General features: G+C 43.2%; 1 protein-coding gene across 1 annotated transcript; it reads right to left on the bottom strand.

Moving 5' to 3' along the window:
* Positions 1-502: 502 nt before the first annotated feature.
* Positions 503-9,783, bottom strand: LOC133460930 (zinc finger protein 260-like). The gene is made up of 6 exons (XM_061741644.1): positions 9,762-9,783; positions 9,041-9,303; positions 4,775-4,921; positions 4,650-4,690; positions 3,736-3,988; positions 503-1,492 (listed from the first exon to the last, which is right to left on the bottom strand). The coding sequence occupies exons 1-6, from the start codon at positions 9,781-9,783 to the stop codon at positions 635-637; spliced, it is 1,584 nt and encodes a 527-aa protein (XP_061597628.1). The 3' UTR covers positions 503-634.
* Positions 9,784-13,022: the final 3,239 nt, after the last annotated feature.

Here is a 13,022-nt window from a genome sequence, read left to right as displayed (position 1 = left end):
AATGCCCGTAATGAATAAGATTGTACACGGTAAATAATGTATGCTTTTATATATAGATGAATACAGGGTAAATAGTGTTTATATAGAGAGACATGTAACTGCAAATGGCAATAATCACCCAAGTATCCGCAGATGTATACTCATGTATACCACAATATGTTTACACTGTGTAAAATTGTTATTAATTTGTGTAACTTCTCAATACATCAAGATTTTTGACATCTAATAACAAGGGTCTATGTGAAAACATGGTATTGATGTCAAGGAGTAGGATACGTTTTTTTTTACTTCTTCTTACTTCTTTTTGAACATGTCAAAACTGCTGCTGTTTCAAAAAAAAAATCTCTTGCATTCATTGTTCAAGTATGTTCGAGCATGTCTGTGACTTACACTACCATCATGTTCAAAATAAAGACATTTGAATTGAATTCTTGTATTTCATTTTCTAAATCTGGTTATAACTGAACAGCTCTTACAGCTGTAAGAATCTGCTTTTAAAAAAAAAAATATTCAAAATCTCTCCCACAATCAAACCACCACAATTATTTCTTTCAAACTAAATTAACTTAATTGGTGCATGTTAACTGAACTCTCAAAATAAATGATATCAGCAATAATCACAAATGTACAATTTTTATCCAGTGTGAATACGTTGATGTCTCGTCAATTGATCATGCCGGGCAAAAGCCACTCCACACTGATCACACCTGTAAGGCTTGTCTCCAGTGTGAATACGTTGGTGACTCGTTAGAGCACTTTGCTGGGCAAAAGCCGCCTCACACTGATCGCATCTGTAAGGCTTGTCTCCAGTGTGAATACGCTTGTGAGTCGTCAAATGATCTGGCCGGGCAAAAGCCGATCCACACTGATCGCATCTGTAAGGCTTGTCTCCAGTGTGAATACGTTGGTGACTCGTTAGGTGACTTTTATGGGTAAAAGCCGCTCCACACTGATCACACCTGTAAGGCTTGTCTCCAGTATGAATACGTTGATGTCGCTTTAGATCACTTTGCTGGACAAAAGCAACTCCACACTGATCACACCTGTAAGGCTTTTCCCCAGTGTGAATACGTTGGTGACTCGTCAAATGAGCTTGCTGGGCAAAAGCCGCTCCACACTGATCACATCTGTAAGGCTTGTCTCCAGTGTGAATACGTTGGTGACTCGTCAAATGACCTCGCTGGGTAAAAGCCGCACCACACTGATCACACCTGTAGGGCTTGTCTCCAGTGTGAATACGTTGGTGACTCGTCAAATCACCTTGCCGGGCAAAAGCCGCTCCACACTGATCACATCTGTAAGGCTTGTCTCCAGAGTGAATAAGTTGGTGACTCGTCAAATGACCTTGCCGGGCAAAAGCCGCTCCACACTGATCACATCTGTATGGTTTATCACCAGTGTGAGTGCTCTTATGGATCTTCAGGTTTGATGAAGTGGTGAAGACTTGCTTGCAATGACGACAGCAGTATCTTTTGGGTCTTCCTTTATGATTCTGTAACAGAGAAGATGACTTACATTATCTTGGATGCATTATCAAAAGCCTTTTCAGTTACAAAAACATTTTTATCTGTGAGCTGAGCTGGATTTGCGCGTTCATTGTAGATACTTTATTCCTTGGTCTCTCCATTGAGTAAAGTTTACCATCTTTACATTTTCTTGATTGTTCCAGATAGGTGTGCGATCACATGGAAAAAAGTGAGACTTTGGCTATTTTAAGGAAGTCCCACCAGGCTGTCAGAGTTGAGCTAATATTAATGATTTTAAAGCATTTATGATGTCTAATATTTTGACTGATAAATGGTAGATCTGCGATTTCCAAATCATTGCAAAACACTTGTTCTGAATCCAGCCATTGACTATCTAGTAAGTGGTTTTTGCACCATTTTAAGATATACTGTAACTTATTAACTAAGAAATAATACTGGAAGTTGGGTAAGTCTAAGCTTCCACAGTCTTTGGATTTTTGTAATGTCTTTAAGCTAATACGTGGTGTTTTATTTTTCCACAGGAATTTTGACACAACAACTCTGACAGTCTAGGGGAGATGTTTATGCCTAGATATCTAATGTTTCCTGATTGTAATTTAGTAGTTGCTGTATTCTGGAAATTGCAGTTGATGCACAAAACTGTGGATTTGGACCAGCTGATAGAGTAGTCAGACAGAGATGAAAATCCATCTATAAGTGCAATTGTCTGTGATAGTGAGGTTTGTGAGTTCTGGAGGAAGATTAGTACATCATCAGCATAAAGACTTATTTTGTGATATAATGTTTTACATTTGGGCAGCACGGTGGCTTAGAGGTTAGCACTGTTGCCTCACAGCAAGAAGGTCCCCCGGTTCCCAGCAGGATCTTTCTGTGTGGAGTTTGCATGTTCTCTCCGTGCTTGCGTGGGTTTCCTCCGGGTACTCCAGTTTCCTCACACAGTCCAAAAACATGCATGCTAGGTAAATTGATCATTCTAAATTGCCCAGAGGTGTGAGTGTGAGTGTGCATGGTTGTTTGTATATATGTGGCCCTGCGATGGACTGGTGACCTGTCCACGGTGTAACCCCCTGCCTCTCGCCTGAGATAGGCTCCAGCAGACCCCCGTGACCCTACAAAAGGATAAAGCGGGTATAGAAAATGGATGGATGGATGTTTTACATTGTATCCCTTTAATATTTAGGTTTTGCCTAATAGCAGCTGCTAAGCGCTCAATACCTGTAAATAGTGGGGGAGAAAGATGACAACCCTGTCTGGTACCTCTTTGCAAGTTAAAGCTTGTTCAAATTTGTCCTTACACATGCCTTGAGAGAGCTATATAATATCTTTATCCAGATGAAAGATAAAAGATCCAAATGCCAAATCCAAATTTGTGTAAAGTTGCCAATAGAAATTTCCAACATTTACCCAATTGAATGCTCTTTTTGCCTCTAGAGATATAACTGTAGATTCCTGTTTATTGATATTGGAATGATCTATAATATTGAGTAGTTTACGAGTATTAGTAGAAGAGTGTCTACCCTTAATAAAACCTGTTTGATCCGGGTGTATAATAGAAGGGGTAATTATTTTCAGACGTTTGGAAAGAGCTTTGCTGATTATTTTGAGATCTACATTTATAAAGAGATATTGGGCGTTAGCTCGTTGAGAGCATAGGATCCTTATCTGGTTTCATCCATCCATCCATCCATCCATCCATCCATTTTCCGCCGCTTATCCAGAACCGGCTCGCGGGAGCAGCAGTCTCAACAGAGATGCCCAGACTTCCTTCACTCCAGACACTTCCTCCAGACACTTCATCCAGCTCTTCCGAGGGGAGTCCGAGGCGTTCCCAGGCCAGCCGAGAGACAGTCTCTCCAGCGTGTCCTGGGTCTTCCCCGGGGTCTCCTCCCGGAGGGACATGTCTGGAACACCTCCCTAGGGAGGAGGGACATGCCTGGAACACCTCCCTAGGGAGGCGTCCAGGAGGCATCCGGTACAGATGCACAAGCCACCTCAGCTGACTCCTCTCAATGTGAAGGAGCAGCGGCTCGACTCCGAGCTCCTCCCGGGTGACCGAACTCCTCACCCTATCTCTAAGGGAGCGTCCAGCCACCCTGCGGAGGAAACGCATCTCTAAGGGAGCGTCCAGCCACCCTGCGGAGGAAACTCATATCGGCCGTTTGTATCTTGTCCTTTCGCTCACTACCCAAAGTTCATGACCATAGGTGAGGGTAGGTGCGTAGATTGACCGGTAAATCAAGAGCGTCACCTTTCGACTCAGCTCCTTCTTCACCACGACGGTCCGGAACACCGACCCCGAGATACTTGAACTCCTCCACCTGATGGCAGGACTTCTCCACGCCACCCTTTCCCGATGGAGAACCATGGCCTCGGTCTTGGAGGTGCCGATTCTCATCCCTGATGCGTCGCACTCGGCCTCAAACCGCCCCAGCACATGCTGAAGGTCCCGGTCCGATGAAGCCAACAGGACAACGTCATCTGCAAAAAGCAAAGACGACATCCTGTGGTTCCCGAAAGATGGCATGAGTAAGTCCTTGAGTCTTGTTAAAGACAAGAAAGCCCTTAAACTGTTTTTCTTTACTTGAAAGATATGATTTAATATGAGATGGCCCTTGTGAGTTATTTTTAATTTTATTTTTTTTATTTCATTTTTATTTTATGTTGTACAATAATTAGATTCTCAGTGTATATTTTGTAATACTGATGTTGCTCAACCCAAGGAAAAAGTTTGTAATTCTGATATGTGCCTTGTTTGTTTGTTTGTATCTATGTTTCAATAATAAAACAAAAAACCATTCTGGTGTAAAACTAAGTTAAGGATTAAAGTGAAGATTGTGTATGAATTAGCAGGAAACATCAAGATGAGAATATGTTTTCAGATAGAAAGTTTGGGCAAGTTAACCTGCATGGGGACCTTTCTCCAGCAGAGAGAAGCAGAATCTGGGCAAAGGAAACGGCGCCAGCGACCTCCGTCGTCACTTGTGTCCAGCTGGGATCAGACCGGGAACAGCGCCACTCGCGGCCACAGCCAAAACTGCAGGTCGCGTACGCGTTCACTATCTTTTTGAGAACGTGCACGTCCACGCGCCAAATGAACGCAGGATACGCGTGACGACAACGATGCGTACGCGTTCTGAACTGCAAGTGGAACTGAGCCCTAACTGATGACGGTTGGATTCTTCCTGATGTTGGTCCTCAAAGGCCTTCAAGAAAGCAGCTCAGCGTGAAGTCAAGACACTAAACTGTGGTGTTTGTTTCAAGATAACGGAGCCTGGAAGCAGGTTTACCTTCTTCTTCCTCAGCTTGGAGTCGTTGAGCTCCTCCTTGACGGTAATCTCCTGCTTGGGCGGCAGAAGTTCCAGCTCCCTCTCCTTGGCTTCTCTCAGCAGCTGCTCGGCGGTGATCTGCACCTCGGCAGGAGCTTCGTTCTTCACCTGAAACACCACAAACACCCTGAAATATCTCTGCAGGAGCTTTGTTCTCCACCTGAAACACCACAAACACCCTCGAATATCTCTGCAGGAGCTTTGTTCTTCACCTGAAACACCACAAACACCCTGTAATCTTTCTCCACCCACTTTTATGCTCCCCGTGTCTTTTCAGAATCCAAAGAATTGAAAGGACAATCAGGATCTTGTGTTTCATGCCGTCATCCTGAGTTAAAAAAAAGCAGTAGTGCCAAGTAATGTAGCAAAACCAAAGCTGGAGTTATGATGGGAGACATTCCTTGGTTTGAGGATTTGAAACACTTAGGACCAAATCCACAAAAGGATTGCGCGGCTTTTGCGGCCGCTAAACTGGTGCAAATGAGACAAAAAGAGAGCGTCTAATTCACAAAGCACCCGCAAAGGGCGAATTGCACCACAAACTGCGCTGCCAAGCAAATAGTGTCATGGTGCGCCTGTGCCATTTGCATGCATGTAAATTAGGTAATATTCATACATTCGGCGCAAAATTGCCCCCTTTCTATGCAAATAAGCCTCATTGCAAAAACCGTCTAATTCACAAAGGCCAGCGCTATTTGCCACACGCAAAAATAGTGGAGCAAATACAGTCTTTTCGAAGCGTGTATTAACTGCGCGCAAACCCACTCCTGTAGGTGTGTGTAGCAAAACACAGAACATGAATTACCGTGAGATCCTGATCTGATCCCGATCCGGTGTTAATAGAAAGTTTTAAGTTGTGGAAACTTAAAACATTTAAAAATATAACTTAAATATTTTGATGCATCCAGTTACACAAAAAATTTTGAATTCTGTGAACTTATTCGGGTTAACAGTGTAATGAAGTTACCGGTGCTGTGCCTTGTGCGTAAATGCGCACAGCCTCTTAACATTTGACATTTCATTAGCTTATGTCATACATGCGAAATACTAGAGAAGTACAAATACGTGAAAGTTGAGGCTGTTGTGCTCTCTGCAGTTTTCATTATGGACCAATGTGTGTGCTGAAATATGGAGAACAAAACAGCTCCGCTCACTTACTCAGACAAGGGAAAATTGCACCCAGCTGCAAGACTTTATGGGCGTGTTTGCGCCGGCATATCAGTAGAGCAAAATCTTTTGTGAATAGGACCTTAAAGCGGGGCAAATTGCGGGCGCTAATGCAGCGCAATTCACAGCGCTATTTGCGGGCGCAATCTATTCTTTGTGGATTTGGCCCTTAGTGCTGCTCCTTTTAAGAGTTCCACCTCCGACCAAACGGGACAGCTAATCACAACAATGTTCATGCTGCTGCTGTAAGACAACGGAAGCCTCCAATGGGTCAAAGAAAGAAATAAAAACAACCAAACCAAACCTGGGATTTCTGTTCCCACTTACAAACAACTGGTTAACAAAAGGTTAATATTTGCATATCGTTGTGATTGATTAAGCATCAAGTCCATTTCAGTGATGCTGATATACGGTGTAATCTGATTACTATAATGGTAAATAATGTCATTTCAATCTTCTTTTAAAGATTTTTTGTGGCTCTAGTGGCCATTTATTCAAGTGTCAGACAGGAAGGAGGTAGAGAGAGAGAATGGGGATGACATGCAGCAAAGGTGCAGGCTGGCAGCAGCTGCAGCGGATCATCCGCTCTAAAGAGAAGCTGATTGGCTGCAATATTCCATCTGTCCAGGACCCTGCAGCCTCCAGGACCCTGCAGCCTCCAGGACCCTGAAGCCTCCAGGACCCTGAAGCCTCCAGGACCCTGAAGCCTCCAGGACCCTGAAGCCTCCAGGACCCTGAAGCCTCCAGGACCAAACCAGTTTCCCCGAACTATTTAATTTACCGTATTTTCGCGACCATAAGGCGCACATACATTTTTTTATTTATTTTTTTAAATGTGCCGGGCGCCTTCTGAAACGGTGCGCCGTGTGTCTATTACCTGAATTACGGTAATGTGAGGCCGGCCACCATGAGAACGGTAAAAAGAGAAGGGGGCGGGTGAAGCCCCCGTGAGTTGCGGTTTGAATGAGACTCCACTGAGCTGATTAATGCGTAAACAGAAGATGAACACTTTCAAGGATTTGCTTGATGTGTAAAGTGAAATAAAATACAATCAAACTAAGTTTTGCTCCCGCTATATTTTTAAATAAGCACACTTGTTCTGCAGCGCGCGTGTGTTTTGCATGTCGGGAACGAGGATGCACCTGCCGTGGGTTTGCGGGGTCCGATCGCCGCATCCCCGGGGCAGATCCGGCTGAAATGCCGGTGCTCTTTCCCCGGGAGTCCCTGCTACCAGTCCAGGCAGGTTCCTCCGGTCCCGGCCGGTCGGAAACGGTTACGTTCCCCGGTTAAAGCCGCGGTGATGCGCGCTGTTCCTCCCGACTTCCTGGTTCCCCAAGCGGGGTCCGATCGACCTGGTTCCTGGCCGCTTTGCGAGCAGGGATTTCTGGGGTATGTCTCAGGTCGGATCAGCTTCCCCCTCCGAAATTTCCAGCCAAATCTGTCGGTTACAAACCCGGTACCGGATCTCCGACATGCGTGTGTGTGTGTTCGCGGCGCGAAACACACACATTCTCATTTATGTGGTGCTTGCCTGCCTCGCTGATGGACAGAAACTGTATGGTGATTTTTAAAAGAAAAACTTTGCATAAGACGTTTCCAGCCGGAGTCATTATAAGGGCGAATGAAAAGGGGTGGCTGGATGAAGGGATGATGATCATGTGGCTGAGACAGTGGCGCAGCTGAATTAGCGGAGCGGAGCTCCTGTCGGATACAACCCGGTGTTGTGCCGGATTCAGCCCCCCTGCCGTGAAATGCCCCCCCTCGTCATACTTTCCCACAATCACAGTCACAGATAACAAAAATCGGGTAAATGGTTATTGATGTCATTAATTAATAGCCTGCTTACTGTGTTGTCTTCCATAATATTTGTAAATATATACTTAGGAGTTTATATTCAATGATAAGTAGACCAAGAAAAAAAACAACACACTGACACTTCAATATATTTATATATACACACTCACATGAACACATACTTAGGAGTTTATATTATATATATTTACAAATATTATGGAAGACAAAACAGTAAGCAGGCTATTAATTAATGACATCAATAACCATTTACCCGATTTTTGTTATCTGTGACTGTGATTGTGGGAAAGTATGACGAGGGGGGGCATTTCACGGCAGGGAGGCTGAATCCGGCACAACACGGTACCAGATCCCGACATGCGCGTGTGTGAGCGGGACCAGCGCGGGGGACGCGGGACGCGGGACCCGGGACCCGGGACGCGGGACCCGGGACCACCGCGGTCGGGATCCGCAGCACAACGGGGTATGAAAAGTTTATTTACTCTTGCCTGCCACGCTGATGGACATAAACTGCCAGCTATGGTGATTTTTAAAAGAAAAGCGTTGCCTAAACAGACTTTTCCAGCCAGAGTGAAATGAAAAGGGCTGGTGGCTGAGACAGGTTTATGTGCGGCGACCCGTGGTTTTTTTTAATTCTTTAATGCGGAAACAGAATATGAACCTTTTGAAGGGTTTGATTGATGTGAAAAGTGAAATAAAATATCAAACTAAGTTTTGCTTCCGCTCTATTTTTAGCGCGTGTGTGTTTTGCAGCGCGCGTGTGTGCAGCTCGTCTCTGTAGACGGCGCCTTTTGGGTCGGTGCGCCGTATGTGTGTTTTAAAACCAAAAATGACACACAAAACTGAGGGTGCGCCTTTCCACACGGTGCGCTGTATGGTCGTGAAAATACGGTAATATAAAATTCACATAATGGCCTAAACTTACGCATTGACGCGATCAGTAAAGGCTGATTTATGGTTCCGCGTTACACCAACGCAGAGCCGACGGCGTAGGGAACGCGCCGTACGGTGCGCGTCACCGCGTTCCCCACGCCGTCGGCTCTGCGTTGATTTAACGCAGAACCATAAATCAGGCTTAATTCTCTGCCAAGCCCGATCACGTGCTTTGGCAGATGTATTAGTTTTACTTTTTTTTTGTAATCACTGCCCTCTCCTCCTCGTACGCCTCAAGGAGGAACTTGCTGCTCCATTTCTGTGAAATATGAAATATAAGTTGCTCTTTGTTTAGCCATTTTTTGGTTTTTCGACGTCATCAGAGCTGATGATGGAGGGGATTCCTGGGGGGACGTCATCAGAGCCGATGATGGAGGGGATTCCTGGGGGGACGTCATCAGAGCCGATGATGGAGGGGATTCCTGGGGGGACGTCATCAGAGCTGATGATGGAGGGGATTCCTGGGGGGACGTCATCAGAGCTGATGATGGAGGGGATTCCTGGGGGGATGTCATCAGAGCTGATGATGGAGGGGATTCCTGGGGGGATGTCATCAGAGCTGATGATGGAGGGGATTCCTGGGGGGATGTCATCAGAGCCGGCCACCTCCCAGGAGGAGCACACCCCTCTTGTCCAATGTATTTTTCCTAATTACGCCTACAAGCCCGCTACAAGCTTCAATCAATACAGCAACGTAAGAAATAATCATAGTTTATGCGTAAATGGGCCAAACTCCATCAAATGCTGAACATGGCTGCTGTGTTAGATGTCGGCAAAGGAACTTTAGGGTACATCTGCAGATAGCCAAGGCTGATCTGGAGATGCAATATTTAAAACTGAGGTAAAGAAATTATGTGCAGAACAACCTGTCAGTGATTCCATTATTGCATCTTTAATACAACGTTTCTCTTTTCAGGCAATGAAGCAAACAGTGAGCAAATGAATTGAAAAAATAACAAATAAAAATAAAAAAAAGTGAAAACTCTGTCAACTGTATTTTTTTAATTGAAATGATTGAGACAGATTGATCACGCACTCTGTGATGTGACTATCGGCATGTCTGGAGTCCATTCATTGCGCAATGTGGCAAATTGTGAAGACTGTGAAAATTGTGTGTATTTCTCCCAAACTATAAGTTGTGGAATATAACTTTTTTAAAGATAATATTAAGATAATTTAAAGCGACAATACGTAACTTTTCCAGCTTAATATCATATTTCCAGAGTCATTGTGATGGTACATCAACTTCCAACAGGTTTAATGAACCTCTGTCATGATCTGAGGGGGTCTGTATCACCTTCACTGGCACTATGTAACTTTGAGGAGCATGGTAGGAACCCTGCCACACTAAAAAACTACAAATTTTACGGCTTTGACTGCTTTACGGCACATACGTCACTTCCCCCTCCTTCCCGATTCGTAGTCGAGACGAAAATGGGCGGGGCTTGGAGCGCAGAGGCTGAGCTCAGCAGAAGCTGGTGTTGAGCTAAACGAGGAGCTGGTATCATGGCCGAAGCAGCGAAAAAAACGAAGAAAATAAAAGTTTTAACGGAGCGGAGGAGGCGAAAAAAAGAAAGAAAGCGGGAGAGTAACAAGCTAAATGCCCGGTGGAGAATAAACATTGGCCCGGCGTTCACTCGCTACAAGCCCTTGTAGCCGTCGTCTTGGACAAGAGATGGTTGAAGGATGTAAAGACGTTCATCACCTCCAGGTATGCACTTTTGTCAACACCTATGTCAGTGTTTTACAAAAACAATTATCCTGAAACTACTACAGCTGGTGTAAGTGTTGCTACTGTATCAAATGTCAATATCTATGTAAACCTTTTGACTCTTCAGGTCTGTATATACAGATACTCATACACTGATGGTAAAAGCAACACATTTATAGATATAGTAAAATATAGCCAGAAAAATGAAATATATAGGCAAAGTATACACTTCCAGTTAAAAAGAATACAATATAAACACCATATAAGCATATAAAATAAATCTACTTTGTTGGAATTATATTAAAATAATAACAAGGGTAGTAAAAGAAATCTTATATGGTGTTTATAATGTGTCGTTTTATCTTGTGAGTGTATAAATATATACATTTCTCTAAATTTTCTATAGCTATACATTAATTGCTTTTACTGTCTGTGTAATTACAGTGACTTCAACAAAGAAAAAAATTCAAACTTGTGATCAACAAAATATGTTGAATGATTTATAGGTCAGTAATTATCAGAAAGACATAATGTTTTTGTATCTTTATTCTCACACTCTGCAGGACTACATCAGATCTGGAAAACTTCCAGAATCACATCCTCATGCAGGGAAGGTTCTCCTACACTCCAGCAGTGAATCATCAGGGAAGGTTCTCCTACACTCCAGCAGTGAATCATCAGGGAAGGTTCTCCTACTCCAGCAGTGAATCATCAGGGAAGGTTCTCCTACACTCCAGCAGTGAATCGCACGCGGACTCTCCCAGCACGAAACATGGATGGACACAAGATGCTACTGCTACTATAGTCATTGTATTTATTTACAGTAACTTCTTACACTGTTTCATAGTTCAGTTTTTATTTTCAGTTCATTATTTTTAGTTTATTTTTCTACTACTCTATTTACACTTGTTTACTTTATTCACAGTAATTTATCCTGTCATACAGTTGTTCATTACTGCTACTGTGATACAGATTACTTATTAGGGGTGTCACGGTACACACAAGTCACGGTTCGGTACGTACCTCGGTACAGGGGTCACGGTTCGGTACGGGTTCGGTACAACGGGAAAAAAAAATACAAAAAGTCCCAAATGTATAAGACGAGTTTTTTCTTCCTTTATTTTGATCATAGCATTTGAAAGTTAAAGTTTGTTCAATTGGCTACAAAACTAAAAAGCATCTCTTATTAAAATGTAAAATAAATAGAATAAAACATTTAACTTGTGCATTAGTGTTTTTAATTTTTTATGTTTTTTATGTGAGCGCGGGATGGGACATTGTAACGAGGCTCGAGCACTTTTAATAAATACTTGAACCCGGGCTTCTCTACTGCTGGTGCTGCATATGGGCAGAGCCGTCTGGGGGCGGAGCATTCTCCATGGGCCCTTATGATAGTCATTTTAACGTTCAACAACATCATCCTGCCCATCAAACTACATTCATTTTCACTTTTATTGAGCCAAGCCTATAGGCCTATGCTGCAGAAAGCAGAGTAAAGTCACACACACACACACACACACACACACCGGCCTGACAGCTGTCAATCACACGGCGCTGAAAACTCAGAGAGTCACAGACTGACTCAGTTCATCTTTGATTCAGCTTAAATACAAAAAAAACATAACTGGTCTAAAATTACACCATCTATTTAGATAGATAGACACAGCGGTCTATAACATCATTTCTGAGCTCTATAACAGAGAATAGACTCGGCGGTCTCGTTCACAACAACACAAGCACATTACAGGCAGCTGGTCAAGACACATTCTGATAAATAAAGTATTTATGAAGGTTACACTGACTCACCAACGGTAGTTGACTCTTCCATAACCCAAAATAATCCAGGTAACGTGGAAAACGGGGTAACATTCAAAACTTTGTACAAATTTAGTCCTCTTTTAAACTTTAGCGCTAATCTCCTTCACCGCAAATTTGCTGTGACTGTTAAGGCTGATTTATGGTACCGCGTTACACCGACGCAGCGCCTACGGCGAAGGTTGCGCGCGCCGCATAACCTCGCCGTAGACTGCGCCGTACCCTACGGCGTATGCGTCGATTTAACGCAGAACCATAAATCAGGCTTTACACCCGATCCGCGTTGGTTCACGGCCCTGATGCGTTCAGGACAGTTGTAAATTAAGAATACGAACATTTTTATCGTTATTATAGCCTACAATTTATGATGATATATGAATTGCACATATATTTATTGATATGCACAGACTAGCACACATTTAGGTCTGTAATGGAACGTGACTGTTGATATTTATAAGGGAAAAAAAAACGATGATTGATTTTTTTTTTTTTTTTTTTTTTAACTCAGTCAGACGTATTCGCCGTATGACTGCGTGCACCGAACCGTGACGCCCGTACCGTGACGGGACGAATACAAATACCGTTACACCCCTAATATATATATATAATATATATATATATATATATATATATATATATATATATATACACACACCCATACATACATATATGTATGTATGAGTGTGTGTGTGTGTGTGTGTATATCCATATACATATATATATATATATATATATATATATATATATATATTCATATATTCAGTGGTTGGA

The sequence above is a fragment of the Cololabis saira genome, chromosome 15, assembly GCF_033807715.1.
Source record: "Cololabis saira isolate AMF1-May2022 chromosome 15, fColSai1.1, whole genome shotgun sequence".
Lineage (NCBI taxonomy): Eukaryota > Metazoa > Chordata > Actinopteri > Beloniformes > Belonidae > Cololabis > Cololabis saira.
The sequence above is the reverse complement of the archived record's forward strand: the minus strand, read 5'-3'. Positions and strand labels throughout refer to the sequence as shown.